Source organism: Zootermopsis nevadensis, unplaced genomic scaffold (genome assembly GCF_977971745.1).
Source record: "Zootermopsis nevadensis isolate Lab colony 2312 unplaced genomic scaffold, Znev_1.0 Znev_ptg000021l, whole genome shotgun sequence".
NCBI classification, from domain to species: domain Eukaryota; kingdom Metazoa; phylum Arthropoda; class Insecta; order Blattodea; family Termopsidae; genus Zootermopsis; species Zootermopsis nevadensis.
Genome location: NW_028259153.1, coordinates 18,108,638 through 18,134,797, shown reverse-complemented (window position 1 = coordinate 18,134,797; position 26,160 = coordinate 18,108,638). Strand labels below are relative to the sequence as shown.

The 26,160-nt window shown below is 40.9% G+C and overlaps 2 protein-coding genes across 5 annotated transcripts in view; one reads left to right on the top strand and one right to left on the bottom strand.

Moving 5' to 3' along the window:
• The window catches only part of side-II (sidestep II transmembrane protein), a 547,262-nt gene that overhangs the window by 274,667 nt on the left and 246,435 nt on the right, over nt 1–26,160 (top strand). The gene's annotated exons all lie outside the window — the stretch shown is intronic.
• Nucleotides 7,162–20,937, bottom strand: LOC110837956 (glucose dehydrogenase [FAD, quinone]). Its single transcript, XM_022080655.2, has 5 exons — nt 20,836–20,937; nt 15,644–16,057; nt 14,224–14,552; nt 12,883–13,321; nt 7,162–8,509 (listed from the first exon to the last, which is right to left on the bottom strand). Exons 1-5 carry the CDS (start codon nt 20,848–20,850, stop codon nt 7,328–7,330), a joined length of 2,379 nt encoding a protein of 792 aa, XP_021936347.2. The 5' UTR covers nt 20,851–20,937; the 3' UTR covers nt 7,162–7,327.

Sequence of the window (26,160 nt, the reverse complement as noted above, 5' to 3'; positions counted from 1 at the left end):
TTTGCCGCCTTATTCTTGTTTGAAGTGTTCGGTTCAGATGCTCCGCCTGTGCCTTTAGTGACGACGTTCGTTCGTTTCATAAAGGAATGTTGATGGCTTGTGGCATGTTGTGCTCACTCTGCTGAGGAGGCAGACATGAAGGCATGAAACGCGCTGAATATGCCGGTAACCGCAGCTCCAAATGCACTGCTTGCCGAACTGAGCCTGGATCTCAAGTTTTGGCTGTGTGGTCCACCCATCCCCCAGTCTCTGGGCTACCCGCATCGCGCGTCTCTTGCTCGGGAACGTTTACCGCGTCCGCGTCTGCCGTCTCAGGGGATTTAGAAGCCAATCACATAAGCTAATGAGCCTAGCCAATCGGCGTCGTAAATCCACATGAGCCCCTTATAGACCGGCAGGTGGATAGACCCTCGCGCTGTAGGGTTATTCAGACTTTTTTTCGCTCACATTCTTTCATTTCATGTCCGTTTCTACATTCGTTTTTCTGCAGTCTTTTTTGTTTTTAATTGCTTTCCTTTCCTTTACATCTGACAATATCTCTCCGTTGTATTCTCCTCCTATCATTCCTAATTAGTGTTTTAGTTGTCTTATTTTATGTCATTTTATTCTTAATATCTTTGTTTGCCCTCCTTTCATCTTTTCTTCGTTTTTTACGTTCTTCTTTTGTTGTGCTCCTTTTTCCTTCTTTTCTTTCGTACTTTCCTAACAGACCGACGCCGACCGTCGCTACACTTATCGGCCAGATGTAAAAAATCCGAGACGCCTATCGTTCCGACTCCGCCCCCATGTCGGTTCGGTAGGCATCCCGACGCCCATAGTACCGACGTCGAGTATCTCGACTCATATCGGACGGACAATCGAGAGGCCGACGCCTTTCGTCCTGATGCCGACAACGATTCCTAAATAAGCCTTGGAAGGCCATTCGTCATGACTTTGGCATCTCATCGCGGAACTTGTACACTGGTGGAAGATTCTGAACGAACATCAGACAAGCCTCAGTGCACTGTAGGACCTTGTAAGAACAACGCCGAGCGCCGGGAGATAGTTCATACAACGATGTTGGACGAACATGAAAATGATTCCGTTCTTTGACAATACTCTCATAATACATGCGAAAAGAGAGGATCGCGAGCTTTAGAACAGAGGCCCAAAACTTTGTTTGCATAGCCTTTAGTAAGGATTTGGGATTCTCTGTTTATTCAAGCTGTGCCCTGCTATCACACCATATCCTTATGTACTAAGCTGCAGGAACTTTATATGCGCAAACTGATGGGAACTATTGCAGATTTAGATATCATAGTGGGATTGGATTTTGCAGTGTGTGTGTGTTGTGGAGCGAAGTCCTGCGGGAGTAATGAAGATTATGAAGCGTGCATAAGGGGGGGGGGGGTGTAAGTTATTTCAGTAACCACTGACCTTACAAATCTGCTGCCAAACGCATAAAGAGTTGGAGCCAGTCGTTTGCATATTTGTTAGACTTGAACAACGAATTATTATTAAGCCTTCTGAATCCCACACTCTAAGCCCACTGTCCACTTCTAAATGCCGAAATATGAGGGTAATGTTCACAATACTGGCATTTTGTTGACAGAAAGTTTGGATAGAAGTACATGTATTATTGTAGTAATTCAAGTAATTTGTAGACCCGTTGCTAACACGGGATTCAATTTAGAATTAGGAAAATCGTTTGATAAACCGATAGTAAAATACTGTAGCAAGTGATCGGCGTAGGACGACGGAGACAAAATAAGTATTAATAAGGACGATGCAATTGAAGTACGTATGTGTTGCGTGGTTATCCTAAGATAAACCGCATGAAGCAGAATTTCCCCTCCTTCCTTCCGCTAAGCACGTCATGCGGGCTTTGGTTAAGCTCTGACGAATAATACAAAGAACCCTAGAAAAGTTACCTCTACCTGAGATGTAATGCAGGGACCTTCGATTACAGACCAGGGGCAGTGAATGTTATTTTTGTGTTGTTATGGTAGGAATTTATTGTAAGATTTACGATCGGTATAAATATACAGTATGGACGCTATTCTCGGTTCTGGACATGACTACGTTCACATTTAATGAGGAACTTCAAGGTGAGACCGATATAGGCCACAGGAGGCGCCAAGGCAGATCAATATTAGAAAATTGTATAGTTTCAACCCTCGAAGGTTCACGGACGGTCTGGACGGTTACGTAACACCACTGACTGTAGGACACAGAATCTTCCACAAGACGTCGATACGTCTTCAAGTATTCGAGGAAATCGATGTTATTACTAACTCAGTGTTTCTGGGAGTTTGTTGAAAAGTATATGCTCATATGATCTGGTGGTTCACCGCCGTTATGGAATCCGAAAGTTTAGCAACTTTAGCTGCCTGGACCAGTTAAATATTTTTCATAATATATATCCCTGATGTACATTTTAATGTACGCTTGCGTCTTCTCAAGTCATCTCTTCCTTTCAGGGTTTCCGAATAGAATAATGTAAGAATTTCTTATCTTTGTCGTGATTGCTACATGTCCCGCCCATCTGATCTCCATCTTATCATCGTTATGATAAATGGTGAAAGAGCACAAATTGTAAGCTCTCCATTCTGCATTTGTTTCAGTCTTCCTGTTACTTCCTGTCGCCAACGTCTGTTCTGTTCGGTATTGCGACGTACGATAATTTTACTCAAAAATGATAATGACTCACGTGGTAAAATTTCATGCAAGCTGTGAGACCCATGTGTATATCTGTGAGTGCCACCAGATACATGCAGCCGGAGCTACACTACCGCAACCCGCCGCAAACAGCATTAAGGATTCTCAGGATGCTGCAACGCTCTCTCTGAGCCGACTAATCCCCTGATTTACACAGACCACAACCCCCCCCCCCCTCCCGAACTTCGCTCCTCTCACACCACGCGCAATGTCCCCCTCTGCAAGTAGGTAGCTACAGCAAGCAATTTTGTAGAAAGTCTAGTGCTTCTGTAAGGATGGACAGAGTGGAACTGCTTACTTGCTAAAAGGAAAACAGGCCCAAAGGATTTTAATTTGAAACTTGTGCAACCTCCCTGCGTCTTGTTCATTTATGAACGGCAGTGTTAATTGCTGGAAACACGTAACTTGCGCAGCGCGGGTTTTTTAACTCGGAATATGAATCAGAAGTAGGAGAATAGCGAAAGAAAGTAATAAACTTCTACGAAAGTAACTGTTAGAAATATTGATGCACAACTTCGGCTCTCGGGGATGATGGATTCTGAAAATTATTCAACGTTTCGGCAAACTTTTCATTTACCATCTTCAGAGTGAATGCGTAATGGATGGTCGTCTTTTCGCCGACTTCCTGCCCCATGTAGGGCCTCTATCGTGCGACACATGTGATCAGGTGCACATTGCTGGCTTCTTCGTTGAGGTGTGAGTCCATTGTGTAACTCCGTTTCTTATGAACAGCCTCTGTCGTGTTTCTCCTTAAAATAAATGCATTGCTGCTAGTACAGACAGCAGTCTGTGCTCAATGTAGGGCCCCTGCGGACCATAAAATCGTTCCTGATCAATACGTTGGCGTATGCAGGTCAAAGGTACGAGATTGGACTGACGGGCAGGACTGGAACGGGGGGGGGGGGGTGTAACTGAGGGAAGTAAAGCAGAGGAAGATTAAGGCGAGGAGAATCGGGCATCGAGCGAGGACGAAAAGGGTAATTATGTGGGGTATTAAGGTTATGAAGGACTGCAAGGAGAAGCTGGGGAAGAAGACGATGATGAATAAGAAGAAGAAGAAGAGGGTGTCCAGGTTGGTGAGAAGGGTGAAAGCGGAGAGGAAGAAAGAAAGAAAGAACGACGAATAAAAGTTATAATAAGATGTACAGGAAGAAAAGAGAATAAGACAGAGAAGAAGACCACTTTAATGACAATGATACAGGTAATGAAGAAGACGGTGAGAGAGAAGTGGAAGAAGGAATCATTGGGGTTTATGTAAAAGAGCAAAGAAAGTAAAAAAATGTTTATAAAGAAGTTCGAGATTCTCGCGGCACTGAGGATGTCGCTGTTGGCTGTAACGCCGCGTGGACTGGTAAGTGGAAACATTCTGCCATCATCTTTGTCCCTGAAGATGGAATCAGCATGTTCTTCCGAAGCGTTGGTATCTCCGTAAGAGTCCACATGGCTTTACAGCCTAGAAGACCAATATCGGTATAATTAACGATTAAGACTTATGATCTCTAAAATATTAGCTTGGGTTGTACAAGTTGGAACTGAAGTTTGTGTATTTAATTGTGAGCTGGAAGCTGTGTTCGGTCGCCTGTAGTAACTTCATCGGCGCAGACACAGGAAGGAGATTTAGTTAGTTACTTCGTTGTTTATTCAGGGCAAGGAGAAGTTTTAGATCTTGAGACTCTGCCGCGTCCAGTTAATTTTATTCGAGACAGGGACTGGACAGGAAACAACTTTCGAGGTACGTACTGTGCTGGGTCGGAGGAGCTCAGTATGGATTGTGGTTAATCGTGCGGTACGCTGACGCACGATCACATGCGGAAGTCAGTAGCGACAGCGAATTCTTCCATAGGGATAATGCTCTGTTTGGAAAAGGTCATAAAATTTGACGAGGTAAGTACACGCTCCGCCTTTATTCGCCAGTCTGAAACATAAACGTCCTATAAATAAGGTGCATAATGACTGTACTCACGTCATGCTTATACGATAGCAGAATTTTCTTTTTCGCGTGTCTAGTGAGAAAGACGCTACTTTGACATTACTGATTTTTAAATTTATAGCAGTAGTTTCTAAAGAGCATACGTAGTTCAAGTTTTTATGTATGTTTTACAACTTTTATCTCAACATTTTGTATGATACTGTTAACTGTTTTTACCACCGGCCTTGACATAGTTGTTTGACATTTAACTCACAAAGTTTGTGCTTTTTATTTGGATTTTTAAAAAGCAGCGATTATCCACCCAGGTTAAACAGCTTAAAAACAGCTGTGACCGGAAAGAAGTTTCCGTCGGCATGGAATATGTGGGTAAGGGTTAAGAGGAGGCCACATACGGAAAATGTGGCCTGCCATTCAGTTGAGAGTTCTTTGTCTTCCTACATCATATCTAAAACCTGAAGATCAAAGAATAATGAAATGACTATTTTACCTTTTTATGTGGGTGTGAAACTCTGTCTTTTACCGTAGACTGGGGACGTTTGAGAACAAATTGCCCAGGAAAATGTGTGGACATAAGAGAGAAAATGTCAAGAGGATGAAGAAAATGACAAAATGAGAAGAATGACATGGCTTGGACATGTAGCGCCCAAGATGATGATGATGATGATGATGAAACATGCGCACAGACTTTAGTCATAAAACGTGAAAGACAGAGGCCACTATAAAGACCTAGGCATTTATGTGAAAAAATATTACAATTAATTTTACATAAATAGTGTGTGAAGACGCGAATTGTGTTAATTTCACTCAGAATAGAATCCATCAGCGGGTAGTGAAGAACACGGTAGTGAATCTTAGGGTTTCATAAAAGGCTGGGCTATTGTTTACTACCTGAGCAACTATTAGCTTATCGTGAAGGAAGATGCTAATGTGAAATGTACCGGTCATAATTACTAGTATATTATATTGTATGTTCCCATGCAAAAGTTATTTTGAAAAGATTTCATACTTTGAGAAGCTGCTGCTTATCTAACTTTATAATTGTTTGTGGCTGTAATGTTGGAACAACTGTTAGGTGAAGATGGCTGTCTTCTGGGTTGTTGCGCCGTGCAGTGTAGTAGAAGGTTAACGACGTTTCAGAAGTCCTTGCTGCTTCCATCATCAGGGAGATAGCCATTGTCACGTGTCTTTGGTGTCATGCTTTTCATAATCTCTTTGGAGTTAGTATCAACAAATCGGAATAGTAATCCGAATGTGTGAAGTGGACTTTGATAAGACCGATTTACGAGTGTGTGCTGATTGTGGTTCTTCTGTCTCTACTTAAAAGAAGGTTAGTAAAATACGTGCTCACCGTATTAGCCGCATCCTCCACACACAAAAAAAATATATATATATTTCTAGCGCGGAGAATTCCCAATTTTGTGTAATACCTCCATTTTCTGAACTGTTTCGCCCCTATTACCTCTGGGGATACACACATCATGTGAACCTCCCTCCACGCCCATTGTTGTTGGGGACGGGGTGCCCGTGGAGGCCACTTATCTTTTCCCCAACATCGCAGCACCATTTCCATGCAAAGCAGCACCTAACACCGTGGATCCTCCTCCAAATCTTCTCTTGGCTTCACTTTCAGTCATTTACCATTCTACTTGTGCCAAGACCAACCCTCACTCCCCAAGAAATAAACGTCGAGACCAACCCACCCTCTTACTTGAAGCCATCAGGACAACTTTCACTCGTAAGAAGAGAATGGGCCAGGTGGAGTTATTTCAGCTCGCAGCAGAAAAGGAGATGCAATATTTTTGGAAGTTTTGATGAAATAGTTATGTCCGATAGAATGAAAAGCAGAATAAAAGAAACAGAAATATTGAGGGTAAATAGACTTAAGAAGCAAGTAACTCCATGGAGCAAAGTCCTTCTTGAGAAGCTGATTGTCACTCGATAAATTCTCCGTCATTTATGGAAGCCAGAGTTTCTTTAACGTACTCACAAGTATCCGCCAATAATCTCTGTACTGTAGTAAATACGTCAAGTCCACACCAGCACCCTTTCCCCCAAAATCAGCTTTAATATCATCCTAAAACCTACGTCTAGGACTTCCGAATGGTTTTCAAGCTTTTCAACCAAAGTTTCGCATGGACTGTAACAAGTCGGTAAAGTGAAATATATTAAGTATCCTTTTCATATATTTGCCTTTTTCCAAGTATCAAAGCGATTTCTGGCAGTAGAATTGTTTCATAAAATGCTCGATTTGAAGTTCTTACGGACTCCTTGCCGGCTGCTTAGTATATTGGACGCCGTCTCCACCCACATGACGCGCCATGCGGTTGTCACACAAACATGATGAAACCATACGTCTTTTGTCCATGTTAATTTGGAAAATCGGGCTAAAATGGGCATGTAAAACGAGGAGAAACACAAGTCTACTGTCGAAATTAGTTTGAAAATTATGAATAAATTTCGAATGGTAATATTACACATGTGAGGCTAAATTGCTTTCTTGACAAATGCATTACGATCTGGAACATGACCACATGTTATTTTAAAGGTGTCTGTATATTTGCATATTAAATATATCAGTCATTTAACAACTATTTAGGGTTTATACTCGACACACACACACACACACACACACACTCTCTCTCTCTCTCTCTCTCTCTATTTATTTCGGTTTCACTGTATGTCTCTAAGTGTGTTTCTCACTCAGTGGGCTTGTTGTGGCTTTGGTTTATTAGGAAACCAATAATTTTGTTGATTACCCTTCACACTGTTTCCGGTGCGTGCCAAAGGTGAAGGACTGTGGTAATGCCCATCATCACTTTGACCCATCTTATTAGGCACGAAGAAAAATGAATTTGTTCTGCTGTTAGATGGTCCAGTACTCTGCAACACCGGCTCAGCGTGAACGCTATTAACGTAGTGGGCAGTGTTACCGTGTGCTTCATTGTCGAACCCGCTCTGATATTGGTGAACTGCATGTCCTTGGTTCCAACCATGTGTTTCCGCATCGATAAAACCTTGATTTTGGTGGTATGCTCGTCCGCTGTAATAGCCTTGATTTGGATGTTGGTGACTTGATCCAACACCCCCCTGCCAATAATGAGGCCTAAATCCACCCCAGTTTGGATGACCACCGTGGTTATACCCTCCATAATGACTGGGGTTATTTCCAACAAGTCCGGAGGTGACACTGACATTCTCTTTCCCATCTCCGAAATCGAACCTGTTGGCAATATTCGGCAGCCATTGTTTCTTTATCATATCTGACCCTTTCTCCGCTATCATTATGACTGGAGCATTTGTGTTTCCTGATACAACCGTTGGCATGATGGAAGCATCCACTATTCTGAGGTTTTTCACGCCATAGACCCTAAGTTCAGGGTCTACCACCGCCATTGGATCACTTGAAGGTCCCATACGACATGACCCAACTTGGTGATTCTCCGGTCCTGTAGCAGTTCTGGCGTAACATTCCCAGTAGCCTCGGCTGCCAAAAGAAGATTTTTCAACGCAGGATGGTATTGGAGCCTTGTCAAGTTCAAAGCCGAAGCGTTCTCTCAGTACTCTTGTATTTCCGAGCTTCAGAGAGATATTTATGGCGTCGAGTAAAGTTGCCATGTCAGAAGGATCCGATAAGTAGTTAGCGTACATGAGGGGTGGGTCCAGTGGGTTGGAACTGTTCAAAGTAATGTTTCCGCGACTCTTTGGATGCAGCACAACTGGCGAGATACTTATACTACGTTTGTTGGTAGGATTCTCGGTATCCGCAGGTTCTTCCACTGTTCCAGTTCTGGCGCAATTGGCAAGGTAACCACCGAAGAATAGTTGAACATCGGGATTGTCTCCAGCAGGGTCTGCGTACATGGAATTCAGCTTTGCTGTTATCTGAAAGACATTTGGACATACACTGTAGTAATTTTCACAGCCTAATTCATACGGTTGTAAATGAGAATTATCAGTTCATAAGATTTTAATTTGTTCACTCAATACTACTGTTTCTTTCTTGCGTATTTTACAGTAAACTTGTTCGGAAATTCTGTACATTTATGGCACCGGAAAATTAATCTTTCTATCAAAGAATCCGTACATTTAATCCCATCCTTACCCTTGTACAGGGTAGTTCATATCTCAACACACTCTTTGTGTAACATTCACTTTAATATTATCATACCATCTACGAATGTTTTCAGTTGTTTGACAGCTTGAAGACCAGGATACACATTCTCACTTCCCTCAAAACATCGTATTTCATAGGATATAATAATACCACAAATCTAACATTTAGTTACAATCTGAGTCGATAAAATTACGTCATAGTTGTGACATCATTGTATACGATGCTAGGTTTATACACACTAAATAGGTTACGTTACTGATAACGCTACTTATTTCTTAGGGAATTTCTCATGTAGTTTAGTGGAGCCTTGGGGATTCCCCACGCGGTTTCAAGACTCCTTCCACGCGCAGAAACGTGAATTTCTTCACGTAACATTCCAGTTATTATCCGATTTGGAATATGTCGACAAATGTTAGTTAACCTTCACAATATAAAATGTTATTAAGCTGTGTTCGTCAGCTCCCGAACTGTTAGACGTGGATAGACATGGCGAAGGTAATAGGCGCTTTCTTTGCAGATTTGTTGCTAACGTTCTTAGAAACAAGGGATAGTTTTAACATAAAAATTTCTGCACCAATGTCCCTTAATAAATGCCTTCTGAATTAACTCTGAAGTACTCATACAGGTCGATAAAAGGAATAGCCGCTGATTAGACGACCGTGGTTCGTTTTCGTGCAGGGGCAAGTATTTTTCTCTTCGTAACCACTGCTAGACCGGCCCTTGGGACCACCCAGTTACCTATCCCATGGAATCCAGGGAATTTTCTGGAAACTTGAAGCTGAACGTCTAGGTAATTTTGTTGGTGATGTTAAGAATGCAAAGAGCTTGACCTCTATTATGTTTGTATCCTTTCATGGCTGTGTGCTTAAGCACAGGATACCTTTATAAAGGACAACACGTGCCTCCGTATATCTGGAAATAGCGGAATTAGGTTATGTTGATAAGAGTTGGAAGAAGGAAGTCTGACCGCAGCGTTTCCCTTGATGCAAATGGGCTTTACAGTGCTTTGGAGAGGCACAAAATAGCTCGACATTTGTCAGCGCCAGAGAGGCAATTATAATCAGGGAGGGGGGGCTTTGATCGCCGAAGTCTCGGCAAACGGATTTAACTTGATTGATGGATGAATTGGTGACACGAATTTTTATTCGTCCGTTTGTTGGAGGGAGGGCGTGGAAGTGCCTAGCTCCAATAAATGGTCGGTTTGCTTTTGTTCTAATAATGAATTCCCAGACGCGTTGTTGTGAGATGTGTATAGAACTGAAACAAGGGACGAGTGATAAATCGCGGTGTTGAAGGGTGCAGTTTTACTATTACGAGCGGGACGGTTTGAAAATGCACAGCTGTGATTTGTGAACGGTTCATATAATATTTAAAATGACAATTCAAGTTGGGTGAAACAACGATAAGGAAGGTGGAATTAATTAATAAATAATTAATTAAGCAAAAAGACACCAGTCAACAAATGAATAAAGAATAAAATAAATTTAACTAATTATTGTTGGTGAATGTTTTTCATAGATAGGAGAATAGATGAATCGCTGGATTAGATGAATAAATATGTGCATAGATACGAAGGGCAATATGTTAAGGAGAACTGAAAGGAAGGGAAGAATAAAGAACACTGTGGGGGCAACAAATGGAGAAAACGAGAGAACGAAGGGAAATTTTTTTTTGAGAGAAGCAAAATATGAAGAGAGAATGATTAGTGACATGAATACGGGCATGATGGAGTAGAAGAAGGTGAATATGACGATATAGATGAAATGCCAGCCGGAGCGGCAGATCGTTTAACCAAGTGGTCCCCAACGCGGTTCCCGTGGTGGCCATGGCGCCCGCCAAGGCTTTTTTTGGGTGCCCGCGATGATACGGAAAGAGGTTATACCGAATAATGAAGGCCGTTCAACCGTGAACATTATAAATACAAAGCACAGATCTCTACTTACTAATGCTCATTTTGACGATTGTTTGAGAGCAGCAACATCATCCTACACTCCCAAATTTGAAAAAACTGGCCGATGAAATGCAGTGCCAAACATCACACTAACATCCCACTTGAGTAATAATAATTGTACATATAAAAGTACGTATTTTTGATTGCATGGTTTCTTGTATCATTGAACGTCGTGTTTGGTGTCCATATCTTATTTTTCCAGAGAAAAGAAAATTTGGCTTTCTTAATTGGTTGGTGCCCGCCACGATCTCATAAACTCTCAAATGTGCCCGTAGGCACAAAATGGTTGGGGACCACTGATGTACGAAATATAATTTCGAAATTTCAGCGGCACGGGTATCACGCAATCTAACCTAATCCACCACATACTGATCTGACCTGCCCTAACCTAACCTAACCTAAACTAATCTAACCTAACCCAACCCAACCTAACACAAACTAACCTAACCACACCTAACACAACCCAACCTAAACTAACCCAAATTAACGTAATCTATCCGAACACAAATTAGGCACTGAGTGTATAATAGGACCGTCAAATGACTTTGATATATATATATATGACCTCTAAATGATGTGTGCAGTGTGACTCAGATTCCTACAGTTCTTTTGTATATGCGTGACAATTTTTTTCGAATGACCCTGAAAAGTTTGATGCCAAAATTTGTCAAACACTTTGCTTGATCTTGTTGTGGTCTTCATATGATCTTGGCCTATCGCAGACCTCATTTATTAACATGAGTATTGTCAATTAGGTATTTACGGTATGGCGGAAATAAACAAAAGACATGACCTTGAGAATTTTAAAGACACGCATCTAGGAAACTAGTGGGCCCATTATCTAGTGACCTCCACATGACCTTGACTTATACCTGACCTCATTGTGACATGATTATGGTCGACCACGTATTTATGGTTCGGCAGAAAAGATCGTGAGAATATATGACCTTGAGAATTGTTTAAGACCCGTATCTAGGAAAGTATTGGGCCGATTTTGTGGCTTCCATATGACCTTGACCTATACTTTACCTCATTGTGACATGAGTATGGTCGACCAGGTATTTATGGTTCGGCAGAAATGATCGTGAGAATATATGACCTTGAGAATTGTTTAAGACCCGTATCTAGGAAAGTATTGGACCGATTTTGTCGTGGCTTCCATATGACCGTGACCTATACCTGACCTCATTGTGACATGAGTATGGTCGACCAGATATTTAAGGTTCGGCAGAAATGATCGTGAGAATATATGACCTTGAGAATTGTTTAATACCCGTATCTAGGAAAGTATTGGGCCGATTTTGTCGTGGCTTCCATATAACCTTGACCTATACTTTACCTCATTGTGACATGAGTATGGTCGACCAGGTATTTATGGTTCGGCTGAAATGATCGTGAGAAAATATGACCTTGAGAATTTTTAAAGACCCGTATCTAGAAAACTATTGGGCCGAATTTGTCGAGCCTTACATATGACCTTGGTTTGTATGTGACCTCATTTTGACATGAGTATCGTCAATCAGGTATTTACGGTTTGGCAGAAATAAGCGTGAAACATATGACCTTGAGAAATTTAAAGACCTCTATCTGGCAAACTATTGGGGCGATCTTATCTTGACTTTGTCATGACCTTGGCCTAACAATTACATCAATGTGACAATAGAATATTCACTCCGATAACTACGGTTTTGAAGATGTGAGGGCAATATAATGTACAACAGTGGTCTCCAACGCGGTGCCCGCGGGCGCCATGGCTCCCGCCAAGGCTTTTTTTGGGTGCCCGCGTTGATACAGAAAGAGGTTATACTGAATAATAAAGGCCGTTCAACCATGAACATTATAATATCAAAGGACAGATCTCTACTTACTGTCGCCCATCTTGACGATTGTTTGCGATCAGCAACATCATCCTACACTCCCAAATTTGAAAAACTGGCCAATGAAATGCAGTGCCAAACATCAAAGTAACTTCCCACTTGAGTAATAATAATTGTACTTTTGATTGCATGGTTTCTTGTATCATTAAACGTTGTGTTGTTTTGTGTATTATTTGGTTTCCATATCTTATTTGTCCAGAGAAAAGAAAATTTGGCTTTGTTAATTGGTTGGTGCCCGACACGATCTCATAAACTCTCAAATGTGCCCGCAGGCACAAAAAGGTTGGGGACCACTGGTTTAACCGCTTCTCACCTGCGACAGGCCTGTGCTTGACAGCGGCCCCTTCCTGTTCTGCATGTACTCCGTAGCGGCCGCCCAGTCAAGGTCAGCAGTTGCATTCTCACGCAGCAGGAAGTTGATGAACACTGCGACATGGTTGTGCAGATTCTGACCGACTCCTCTCAGGTCGTGCACTAGTGGTACTCGCACCTTGGCGAGGTGCTGTTTGGGGCCGACCCCAGAGAGTAGCAGTAGTTGCGGCGAGTTGATCGCTCCTGCGGAGAGGACGACCTCTTTACTGGCTCTAGCCGTCTGTTTGCTGCCCTTCCTGACGAATTCAACACCCTCGGCCTTTTTCGTCGTCGGATTGATAAGAACTTTTGTGACTGTCGCGTTCAATATTATATGGAGGTTGGGTCGGTTCCTCGCAGGCCGGAGAAAGGCCCTTGCAGTGCTCATCCGCGAACCGTTCCTGCAATTAAGCACATCACATTCGATGCGGTCAGATTTCCTCTTTCCAACTATTATCAAAATAACCTAATTCCGCTCTTTCTAGTTATACGGAGGCATGTGTTGTTCTTTATAGAGGTGTTCCGTGCTTTAACACAAAGCCACGAAAGGATATAGACTTAATGGAGGCCAAGCTCCTTTCACTCTTAACATCTGCAAGAAACAGAGGAAAGAGATTTGGCGTTATATTTAATTCTATGCACGTATGTTTCTGCATTTCTTTATTATGACTGCGTAGACGGTAAGGGACTAATGGGAATTATGGATCTCTCTGTGCGTCCGTCCGCATGTTTAATCTACTCTGCTCAACAGGTTGCGACTAAATGTACTGTTGTTGACACTTAGTAATATGTGTTTTGCTTAAAACGGACTTAATTTTACGTCGAGCTGAAATCGAATCTGTTAATTGTTACGAAATGTATGCTTCATGTAAATTAGAGTTTTTTCTTCATTTACGAATTAGATGCGGTCCTGAAAAACGCCGCTTAAACAAAAGATAATTTTCGCAAGAGGATTAACTTTCAGATGAGTTACAGTTATATCAAACGTCTTAGTCGAGTGGTTACTACTCCGGATTCGTGTTCTGGAGGCTCCGGGCTCATATTCCGAAGACGACTATCCGACTGAGGATGTTCGTGTCTTTCCTCAGTCCCTCAAGTTAAGTACCGAGACAACAGATCTAAATTAGACCGACAGTTTTATTCCACATACTTTCCAGTTAGCTATTCACAGTCTGCCATTCGATGTTACACAGGAATTATCTGAGCTACTGACACGTGACCTAAATTACGGGTCTGTGTATTACTCAAATCATTAACGACTTGGTGGTGGTTATCTGAAAACGACTGAAGTCGGAATGTTCACCTGGATGTGGTCTGTGCTATAACAAAGCCGGTGTAACTCTTGCCATTCAGGTCGACGTCCGCTGGATAACCAAGTTCCCGTCCCGCCTGAAGGATGGCCTCGGCGAGGGGTGGGCGGTGGGGAAACTGGGTGACAGTGAGGGGCCCTCCCGTCCCGTGCATGCCTCGGTCCATCTTGTTCATCTGCAGGTTGTCCTCTGATTTCATGAAGTAGGGCAGAACGTCTTGGTAGCTCCACCCGGTATTGCCAGCTTTCGCCCAGGCATTGTAGTCCCTTGGGTGGCCTCGTATATACATCATGCCATTTAGCACGCTCGATCCACCCAGCACCTGCCCACAACACCAGATTTCGTCTTAAACTCAGCTCGGAGGCATTTAGCACACTTCTAATATCAATAACAGTAATATGCTTATTGGTCATGATGAGGCTATAAATAAAAATGAATTAGTAGTTATAAAACTTAGCAATAGGTTTCTCTGCATAATGTTCGGTACCCGAATTCCCATAGCGATAAATTTGTCAAATATCACCTCATAGTTTCGACATATCGCCATGTGCAATTGTTAGCATGTATCAAAATTTCATACTGATATGAGTTTGTGCTCTAACGTAATACAAAATTTCACTTTCCTACGTTGAGTGCGTCATTCATCACTGCTGTCAGACCGGAAGCGAAATTCAATTTTAACACGACTGCAACGATATTTTCGTTTTAGAAACAAAAATGTCGAATACTTTCCAAGACTCGTAATGAGTCTGGTCGTTCCCAGCACACAAGTTAGCTCGGGCACCAAGTTTACACTGTTAAAGGTAGAATAATAATAGAAAAAAACATTGCGATGGTTATGCTATATTTATTAGCATGATATTCAGAGAAATTTCATGAATAATGCATGAATTCTTTTGATAATTATTGCAGGGGGTACTAGATAATGCAGTAACTGTTTCTGTTAAACAGTGAAAGTAGAGTAGGATTAAGTGTTGATACTTAAACCGAATGATCTTCGTAATGGAGTTACGGTGTGTTTTTTTGGAGGTTGGAACCGAATGCTTAAATGCTAGGTAGGTAAGTTTCGTATTCGCATTTATGTCCTGCAACTTAAATTTAATGTATTTCGTAAGGGACGTTTATAGAACTTTCAAATTACATGTTTCACGCTAATCTTCAAACGAAAACAAATTCTTTCTGAATTTAATTGCACGTATTTTATATATAGATTTTGGAACTTTTAGATGATTCTTTTTGTTGGATTATCGATATCATTTGACATCTCTAAAAATAATAAATACTGTATTATTTCTCACAAGTTAGTTTGATATACTTCGGAAAGCAATAAATGGTTTGTAGACGCCTTATCTGTAATTTGACTCCTTAGAACTTGTAATTTTCGGCTGTGTATTCAACTCCGGCGGTCCTTACCTTCCCCCTGATCCAGTCACATCGCTGTTCCGGGTTCCCCAAGCACGCCACTCGTTCCGGTTCGGTTTTATAGTTCCAGTCCAGCTCAGAGCCCTGATAATTGATGACCATAGACGGGACTTGTGACCCCGGGGGCTCGTCGCCCCCAGCCTCCAGTAGCAGCACCTTCCATCCCGGAACTTCCGATAGTCGACTGGCAACCACTGCACCTCCTGAACCCCCGCCAACAACAATGAAGTCATAGCCCGTGGAGTCGACCGTCTCTCGACCTTTGATCCGACCGCAAGGGTCCTCCAAGTCACACTGTTTTCTCAGGAACATATCCAGCATTCCCATGAAGATGGCAAAGGCTCCAGCACCGCATGTTTCAGTCAGAGCTGGGCCGATGTACGGTGCAGCGCAGTTGCAACCAGCCTGAGGAAGCAACGGATGGGAGATAGTAACTCTCTTATAGCAGGATCAGAGGGTTCAAAACAGCTGTTACAGCCCGCCAAGGAACACGGTCATAAGCCAGTTCTTTCCACCTCCCGACCTCTCAACCAGCATCCCTAAGACCTGTCTTAATGTTATCCAACTATCGTCTTCTCGGCATTGATAGTGGTCGCTTTTCAGAAGGTTAATCCTACCAAAATACGTATTTGTTACACACCATTCAAGCTACAAGCCATCCCATCATATCGTAGGTCCCGCTAATGTAACAACACTTGGTGACAAAGACAGGAAGTTTCTTTTCACGCATGTCTTAAATTGTAGGATTTGACGTTTTCACAGCGGTGAGTATGAAGATTTCTGTCTTCTGGGTTGTTGCGCTGTGTAGTCTGGTCGATGTTTACCAACGTTTCGGAGGTCATACTGCCTCCGTCATTAGGGCGATTAAAAATATGAAGATTTCTGTCTTCTGGGTTGTTGCGCTGTGTAGTCTGGTCGATGTTAACCAACGTTTCAGAGGTCATACTGCATCCGTCATCAGGGTGATGACGGAGGCAGTATGACCTCTGAAACATTCTGGGTCAAACCAACATGAACACCATAATGGTGGTTTGTCACACGGACCACCACTATTATGACGAGATAGTACATTCTTTTTATTTCGTCTGTCTGTCTAGGAGACTGTGAATGAATCAGCACCTTCATCAATCCAGTGCCATTAAATGCTCTCATCAGTGCGTCGTTATGCCTTCGTGTATAGTGTTTGGTCTCGTTGATTGAACCCTGTTTTTTTTTCAAGATAGCCTAACACAAAAACTGTGGGCATACGTATCTCCGAAACGGGATTTCATCCCGAGATTCGAAATTTAGGAGGATAGAGTCCACACTGCTTTCGGAATTAGCAGCTACGACGTAATTATTTTGTTTTAATTGTACTTCTGTGATCGGGTGGCGATTCGTGGCAGGAAGAGAGTAGTAAGAAATAAATGAACTACTAAAGAAATACGAAGAGATGGGAGTGAATAAAAAAGAGAAGCTGAAAACGAAACAGTGGGTATTCTGAAATGAATATTTATCGTGGTATATTTAAACCCCAGTGGTCGTGTAGTGTCACATTTAAAATTATGAAAATTAATAATTAATGTGAACATTTTGGATGGAGGTGGTTGAACCGGAGATAAATTTCGCAGTCAGATATTCGATATCCGCGATTAGATTTTGTCCACAACACGAGAAACGCCAACTGTCTATAGCGTACGTACGTTCTTAATGGAATACTGAACACTGCTTCACAAATTCCAAGTCGTCTTTGTGCATTTGTGCACATGACGTCACGTGACGTGTTATTAGCTTACGAGGATTTCGTTGTGTATTTATCAGCAGTGTGTATGAGTCGGCCCCAAGAGGCTGTCTGCAGGCCTGTCCACTGCGACGTTTTGACCACAGTTCCCAGGAGATCCAGATTTACTTGCAAATTGAGTGCAGACAGACTGTGAACTGTGAACCTTGGAACACGCTGAGAGACAAGCTGGGAGATTGCGGGACGGTAACATCCGACGTAAGCCGTGGCGGGAAGAGAGGACGACGGCTTAGAGGAGAGGAGAATTTTGGTTTTAGGAGAGAAGAGAGAATAGAGATGATGAAAGGCTGAACTATAGGGAAAGAAGATGTGAAATCGGGACTAGTTGAAATGAACAATAACTGAAATAACTGAAACTCCTGGTGCCTTTGTTGAAAAGCTGATAGATTTTCAGCTGGTCAAGGAATCCTTCGCCCTTTATGTAGCCGGATAGTTCATTACCGTTCTCACAAAAGTTCACGTTTGGATCCTATGCTGAGCCAGTTGATACATTCGCACTATTCTCGAAGATCAGTTTTCATGAAATCATAATATCTGCGTCTGTACCTCCAAATTAGTATTATCCATTCGGCTTTTCTAGTTGGAATTCTGCATTCAGTTCTCATCTTCTCATTTGTACTAAAAGTCTCGCCGATTGCATCATCCTTGCTTTTCTCACTCTAATCGCGTTGCATAAGAGTAATCTACAACTTAAGAAGTTGCGTATTATGCAATTTTCTGCGTGCTGTTGCTAGCTACTTCCTCTCTGCTTCTCAGAACACTGTACCCTGTCTCCTTAAGTCAGTATTCTGTCTTCATTGTGAGAAATTAAGCAGTAAACAAATTTATCTTCTGCATAATGCGTCTCTGATGGTGCAGTTAATGTGACACGGCGTTGGCAAACGATTACTTCACACATTGTCTTGAAATAATGCATGACCTTGCCGGGAAGACAAGGTTGCGTTTGTGTTTAATTAATTGTTCTGGGAATTGTAGTTGTGTTTTAAGCTAGAAATACATGCACGACTATTGGACACAACAAGAGCAGATAGAGTTAATACATATTGCTTAGTCATGAACAAAGCATAAGTCACACTGGGCAGTGTTACAGAGTCAGAAAACTGATGTCACAGCGAGTAAAATTGTATCTTTTGCGACGACAAGCCTTGTGGCGGGAACAACGAAGTGTGTGTTTTCTTACGTAGAAGTGACGTAGACTGTGAACATCTTCCACCGTACGTAGTAATGAACTCGCTATCGGAAACCCGATTTTAATTACATTTCATATTGGAAAGTTTTACGAAAACTTGTGGAATGTTACGTCATGTGATCTGCACAGCGCAACATCCCAGAAGACAGACATCTTCAAACTACTCACCTGAATGACCGTCAACTGCCCAATGAATGCACTGTGAAACATTGCTGGCTAGCTACCGTTTTCGAAATACGTAGTGCTCGATGTTACGATTAAAAACAGTGGTTTTGTTACCGGACATTTGCTGTATAACAGATAGACTGTATAGCTAAAAGTTAAAATGCTCAGTCTGTTTAATTAACAACCTTCTTTTCTTCGTGTTGTATTTTTCGTATTTGGTAAGAAAGCCAAAAGTCAGTGAAGCGTACGTTTGACTTAAGTTCTTCATACATGTCGCCAAAGATATAGGACATGTGTTAACAATTTTAGGACATGTAATTTGTTGACAATTACTGAAGACCAGAGAAATATTTCCTGCCTGAAATACGGTGCTATCAGACCTGACCGGAAAACGATAATACGCACTTGTCTGGTTTAATGCTGTCTGGACCGCAGAGGAAAGTTTTGCTGGGAATCACGTCCATTTGTAGACGCTGTAACCCGTTATGTTCATATGACCTCGAGCCAGCCCGAGTTTTGTGTTTGCTAAGTGTTACGGTTGAACGAAAGGTTGTTTATTGTAAAGGTTATAGTTTGATGCCGAAACTGAATCAGAGATCACCTGCTGATCGTCTGTTCGTAACAAAGTGTCATCTACATGTTATTATTACCCACGGACTATCACTGTTGAGTAATGAAGGATTTCTGTTTCATACTCCTTAAGCTCCTGGTTTGATTTTTGTCGAGGCCTACCCTGTGGCTTTCTTAGAAGTCCTTCGTTCCTTTTAGATATAATCCTAGGATATCACCTTAAAATAGGCCACGATGGTTTATTACACATTCTTCCTTCCCAATTTATTGTTGATAATCATCCTGTTGGTGCAATGTAACCTAATGTAGGTGGCAAATGTTTGTCTTAATAGCTTGATAATTATTAAATTGTCACTTGTTTATATCCATTGTCACATGTCGATAGGGTTTTATCATGGTTTGTAACACAAGTTTGGTCGGTTTTGTCTGGTACAGGAGTCTTCGTACCATTAGCCTTGGTTTAGCTTCAAAGTAATGTATTTGAATTATGTAGGGGGGGTCGCAGTTTGAGTCTCGTCTGTGGCCCTTCCCGACTCGCGAAGTTCCCCCAAAGCCTGTTCATTGGATAATTAATAAAACACATAATCACCACTGCCTCTCGCTTCTGTTACGTTTTGATATCATTAAATAATCACCAGAGATTGTTCAGGATATTTGTTTCATATATGTAAGGGGGATCAAGGTTTCGGGTCTTCTCAAAATTCCCCACAGGGAAATCCTGTAGCAGTGCCTTAAAATGTGATACAGTTACTTATTTCCGCATCCTAATTACAACCAATTACAGACTTCATGGTGATACTTATCACCACTACTTAAAGCTGGGTATGACCATGATTTCCATCTTAGCTCGAAATTTTCTAGCCTGGCTGTCTTTTTCGTGGTTTTATCATTATCCCGGGTAAATTCGGGAATATACTTTAAATAGCCAATCAATGCTTTGTTCCAGACTTTTCCCACTTCATAATCGCCGTGTAATTTCTCAGTAAACTCAGAATAACGTATTGAGACGACAGTGTCGTTAAGTAAACTTAAAAGGCATAAATATGTAGCTTATAACTTCGCCGTGCAAACTAGTTCTTGAGAAGCTGTTGAAAAGGGCCCGCGTAATTCGAAAGCCAGTATTGCGTCTTACCAGAAACCGGGAAATTTTATGAACGCATTTAGAAATCTGAAAATAAAGCTGAAATTATTTTATTATATATAGTCGGTTGCAACTAAACAGACACTCATGTGGTAGAACCCGAAATCTGCAAACGCCTAGTAAGAAAACTGTCAGCTTTGAATGTATATTAGCAATGCCAAATTTCATCTAAATCCGCTGTGACGAACGTATTGAATCTACCTTTTAACCTCTTAAGTATCCACTACCTACGCAGAACTGCTGACACTTTATATGACACTGATGACTCGAGGCGAGATGACCACTATCAGCGACACCACAACATACACTGAATGCTGAATATTCTTGTGTTAACTCACCTGCAAAGCTGACATGCTGACATTAAGCGTTTAGCAACAACTGTACCATATGTCCAGCCACTCTCGTATTTAAATAAAAGACTGAAGCTTACTTCGCTCACGATATCTTATTGGTTCTCAGGATACCCTCTGTTTCAAGGTGACAGCGAGGCGGGGCCGGTAATGAAGTTCCCCCTCTACGATGCCCCTCGAAGTTTGTGTTATAATTCTTTGCAATAAATGTTCACGCCATTGAACCCGTTCCAATGCTTGGTGGTTATCATTTCCAAAGTTTGTGTTAGGTTAGGTTAGGTTATGGTATAATCTCATAAATGAAATGTCGACGCTTCAGAGTCTGAACTACTGACAGCATAATTAAATAAATCACAAATAAAATAAGTTAAAATCAGCAGTAACGAGTTGTAAGTTTCATTTGTTATGCGTTCTTTAAACCCAACACCTACAGAGAATAAATTGAACTCTCTTTGCCGAAATTATATCTGTCCGTCCGCTGGTTTAACCATTCAATAAATTTTGGTGAACTTGTGTATTAAAAGTTGCCTCGAGGAATTTTTTAATGTTGCCTCCAGCTACATGAAACTCTGTTCTCTGTACAGATATTGGGGGGGGGGGGGGCACATTAAATTTAAATCGTAGGTAAAATATAAATCTAATTAAGATAGAGACATTTAATTTCGCACGTTTATCGAAATTGTTGATTGTTTATTTATTAATATAAATGGAAGATAATTTGTGTCATTTTAAGGACTGAAGTGCATTTACACATAGACGAACAGGAGCTCAAGACAGAATACCTGAAGACAGATTAACATAAGAAGTAGATAGAAAGAAGAATTCGAATAAAAGTGGAACAAAAATAAATCAGACAATATACCAGAAGGAACAGTAGAAAAAACAAGAAAGCGAAGGAGAATTACGGCTATATAAATCAGGAGCGAAAGAGAGAGAAGATTACAACCATTCGATCGTTCATGATGAATGGCGACGATAGGTCGAACAGTTAGCTTTCAATTAATTACTGGCTAGAGTCTTGAGTGACGGCTTATAGTATAGCACATCAGCGCCTTCTTTAAGGCTAAAATGTTTTACACAATTAGCATAAAATGCGAGGACCATTATCTACACACCACGACATCTGCCGGAGTTAGCTGCTGGCTTAATATATTCTAGGTTTCCTGAAGATGAAATATTTTTACATATTGTGATACCAGCAGTTTTATAGCATTAGTGAGTTGTAATACCTCACTGCACAAATTCCGCAAGCGACTACATATTATTTAGATGAACATTGTGTTTCAAGGAGTTAAAGAAGGGTTAATATGTTAGATTTGAAGTTCCAGCGGCGGTGAAGGTGTCCACATTGATCTTCGCGATTAAGACGCTAGAACTAAGTTTAAAAACATAATAAAATGCAATTAAAATTGAAAGGGAAACAACTAAAAAAGAAAAATTATTTTCATTAAGAAACTGATGTATCAATAAACAAACTACAATATTCGTCAAAGATGTCAATGCTCCTGTAGACTGCATTGATAAAAATAAATACTGATGACTAAGGGAATTACTCTGAAATTAAGATTCAAAGTATAAACAAAGTAGTCTCTGATTAACGTAGTACGTTGTACAGACCAATAGGATCCAAAATAGTTGAGAAATTAATTTTGCCTTTAAAAGTGACATCAAGATACCTTCTCCTCAAATAGAGTGTTAAGGAATTTGATATTATCTTTATATTTATAATTACATATGCCATTAAAAATCTTCGGTATCATAAATATGCAAATTTCCTTTGAATTATTTCTAGTTTAGAGTTTTCGGTAATTGTAATTGATTTCCAGACAACATATCGATCTCGAAAGGGACGAGGTTGCTGTACAAAACCAAAATGCTGTCAAGAGTGGAGAAGGAAGATGGATTGTGGCAAATTGAACACAGAAATAATAATAAATATTATTATAAGCTTTTGGCGGAAGAAATAGCTAAAATCTGTCACCATTATAAAATTCGTATGGTCTCACTGCTTTACTGTCATCGTCCAAAGTAATGTCCATTGCAGCATGAAGCTTATAGCTCTTTAGAAACGTGAACGTCTCCATTAACACACGGGAAGTTGCGATGTTAGTAACCTCTTGCATTGAAACTGTTGAACACATCTCGGATACTGTTATTATCTACCTGTAGGTCTGCATTTTTGAGTATTTATAAGAAAGAATGTTGCCTGCTTTCTATGCTCGTTATAGCAACCTTCTAATGATAATCATAACCCGTTTATGACACTTGTATGAAGGGTAACAAGCGAGTTAGTCGCTCTTTTCTTTTTAGTAAGAATAATGCAGTCAGCGCGAGAGATTTTTGTACAGAGAAACCAGTCGGCTACGTTCTTGTGCAGCGTTTGTGTTTGAATGTCCGCGAAAGAACACTACAAGGTGAACGGAGAGATATAATTGCGATAATGTTGATGAATGAAACGAAAATAGTGAAAGAATGCTCACTGAGGGATAAATAAATATTAAAAAGTGCAAATAAATGAGTGAACTGAACCATAAAACAAGGTACAGAGGAGAACAATAAAGAAGGAAGACAAACAGAACGTAAGAAAAATGAGAATCGACGAAAAGTAAAACATGTCTTGAAACGCAAGTTACAGAGTCAGAATAATAGGACAAGACGATGAAAAAGACCTGAAGAAGGAGGCACACAGTGTGTAGGGGATGCCGAGTACAGTTCTCGGATAGGCCTCTTTGTAACACTGTTACACGGAGGTCGCTCTCTCGTGTGTTAGATATTTCGTATGACGGATGCGTCGTTCGGGCATTTCCGCTGCCTTTTCCTCGTGACATAATGTTTCCTTGTAACATTTGCTCATGAAACTCCACGCCACAACCCTTCGACTATGATACGTCGCAGAGTACGGACTTCTTCTTCTTATTATTATTTTCCCCCGTTCTCAGTATTCTCATAATTCTTCTCCACCTACTTATTCTCGTTCTTCTCCATCTTGTTTCCCCCACGGATTACGCGCAATCCTATTACGACTTCATGGCCGTCATTTGAATAGTCATCAGTTTCATGCTCCTTTGGTTTGTGAGAAAGAATAAGTTATCAGAGTCCTTTGATTGTATTTTCTCAAATCTTCAATGTTTTATTTAATCTAATACATATTTCCGCCTTATGACTAAATCCAAACAGGCTACAATTAACTGAACGGAACACAGTTTTTATTGAGAAGCTGGCAGTATCTCAGCCCCCGCCTCTTTTGGAAACTGATTTTTTTTTTCCATGTCTTCACAACATTCCGCTGTTGGTCCATATCCTCAGCCAGATGAGTCCAACTCACTCCCTTCCTCCCACTCTGTTCCGTAATATTCATTTTAAAATTATCCTCTGATTGCCGCCATCTACGTCTTCGGAGTGATCTCTTCCCTTCAAATTTTCAACCAGAATTTTGTCTTAAGGTGTTACACGCGCATTAAACCGAACCTGCTGTGGTCCCCACTCGATACTCATTTTCTGGTAATTTATATTTCATGGAACAAGTAATTACTCTTTATAGACACCCAGAAACTTCCACGTCCGCCGAAATATCCAGTTACATCTTATATTTGTTTATATTACAATACATCTATGTACTTTAGTTATAAGTAAAGGGACTTACGAACGCTGAAGCGACCCGGACTGGATATCACGTTGCCCGCTATTTTACAAAGTGCCTAAGTACAATTTCCCTGAACGTACCTGTCCCCCCATTACATAATCGCCTCGTGATTACAAGGCTACAAGACGCCTAATGGTTATAGCAGGTACGTGGAAGGTTGTTTTGTCTGGGATTAAATTCCCGTGTGTATCGGAGTGTGCTGGGACAGTCCAGCATTGTACAGACACAAACGCAGTTTTCTCGTCATGGTTAACATGTATATGTAGGAATAAGAATAAAACAGCGTTGATCATGTCCGAGCCACAGCGCAGCAAATTGTTCCAGTTGCCTGACCCTCGCGTGTTGTAGGCGGGACATTCCCGTAAGGTACCGTACCGTTTCATTAAAGAATTTGTGTCATTTTGATTGACTGTGAAGTTGTAATATTAAACGTTGTTACGTTTTCAGTATTTATTTCAATTTGTCTTCTTCTATCACTCTTCTTTGATTCTTGATTTCTGCCATTTATATTTTTTATTTATCTTCGTTTCTTTCTGTATTTGTTCCTTTAGCTCTCTATTTTCGCCAGGTTCGCTTTATTTCTTTTTACATTTTTCATCGCTACTATTCTCCTGTCTTACTTTATTTCGTTTATTTCCTTCTTCTTTCGTTTATCTTTTGTTTCTGTATTATTTCATTTCTCAATTTGTTGTACAATGAACCGTTCCTACGAAATTTAGGAATGTTGATTTGAGAGTTATATTCGGGTGATACGAACCAATGCCTAATTCGCTGACAGTGCTTAGCGTTTACCCAAAATTGCTTAGTTACTGTGTAATTAGCTCACAATAATAGTTTGAAATGATTGCCTTGAGCTCTTATTTAACCTTGAGAACGATGAATATCCATTAGCATCCGATGGTTGCAGCGGTTTTAAACGGCTTCCTGGAAGCGATTAATGAGGTCATCGAGAGTGAAAACTTACGCTTTATACACATTTTTCTTAGAAATAGAGATACGTGAAGTCGGGTTATAAGGGCGGCCACGCGATTGACGAGATCATGATGATGACCCGAGTAAAATTAATATTTCACGGCATATTCCACGATTATTGTTACCGGCTAACGTAGAACCACAACAAAATATCCCTCTGGTAGGTTAGGTTAGTAGTTTAATAACGCAGAAGATATGAGTTAGCAATTTATCTTTACTTTGATCGTTCTACATAAGAAGGAGGCGTTTTATAAAGCGAATACTTCATTACATTGGAAAATAATGTTCAACTTATCTTTCTGTATAGGCTACTTTATTCAGCCACGTGTGTTATGCAGCAGGCCTACTGATATTATCATTTGATGCAGTATAAAATATGTCGTTGATAAAACGTCGATAAAAAGCATATGTCTTGCCTTTTGGAATTTGTTCACCCTTTGAAGTTATTTTGGTTTATGAATGTACGCTTGTGTTCATATTCAATACTGTTCATTTCCGAAAGCTGAAGCTATACGTATGTTAATACGAGTTAGCAATTTGTCTTGCCTTGTAGTTTACTTGGATCATTCTATATAAAAACAAAAATCATTATCTGATAAAAGTATGGACACATTACCATTCTGTACGCTTTATTATGCAATTTGTATTCTGCAGTCTTGTAGGCAGATGTATGTGAACTCTGCTACCGTCCCCCGAGC

Coding starts and splice junctions, on each gene's coding strand:
- LOC110837956 (XM_022080655.2), bottom strand. Junction 14,553..15,643: donor GTGACTGGATCAGGGGGAAG/GTAAGGACCGCC, acceptor TGTTGTGGGCAG/GTGCTGGGTGGATCGAGCGT. Junction 8,510..12,882: donor CAAGCACAGGCCTGTCGCAG/GTGAGAAGCGGT, acceptor AATGTCTTTCAG/ATAACAGCAAAGCTGAATTC.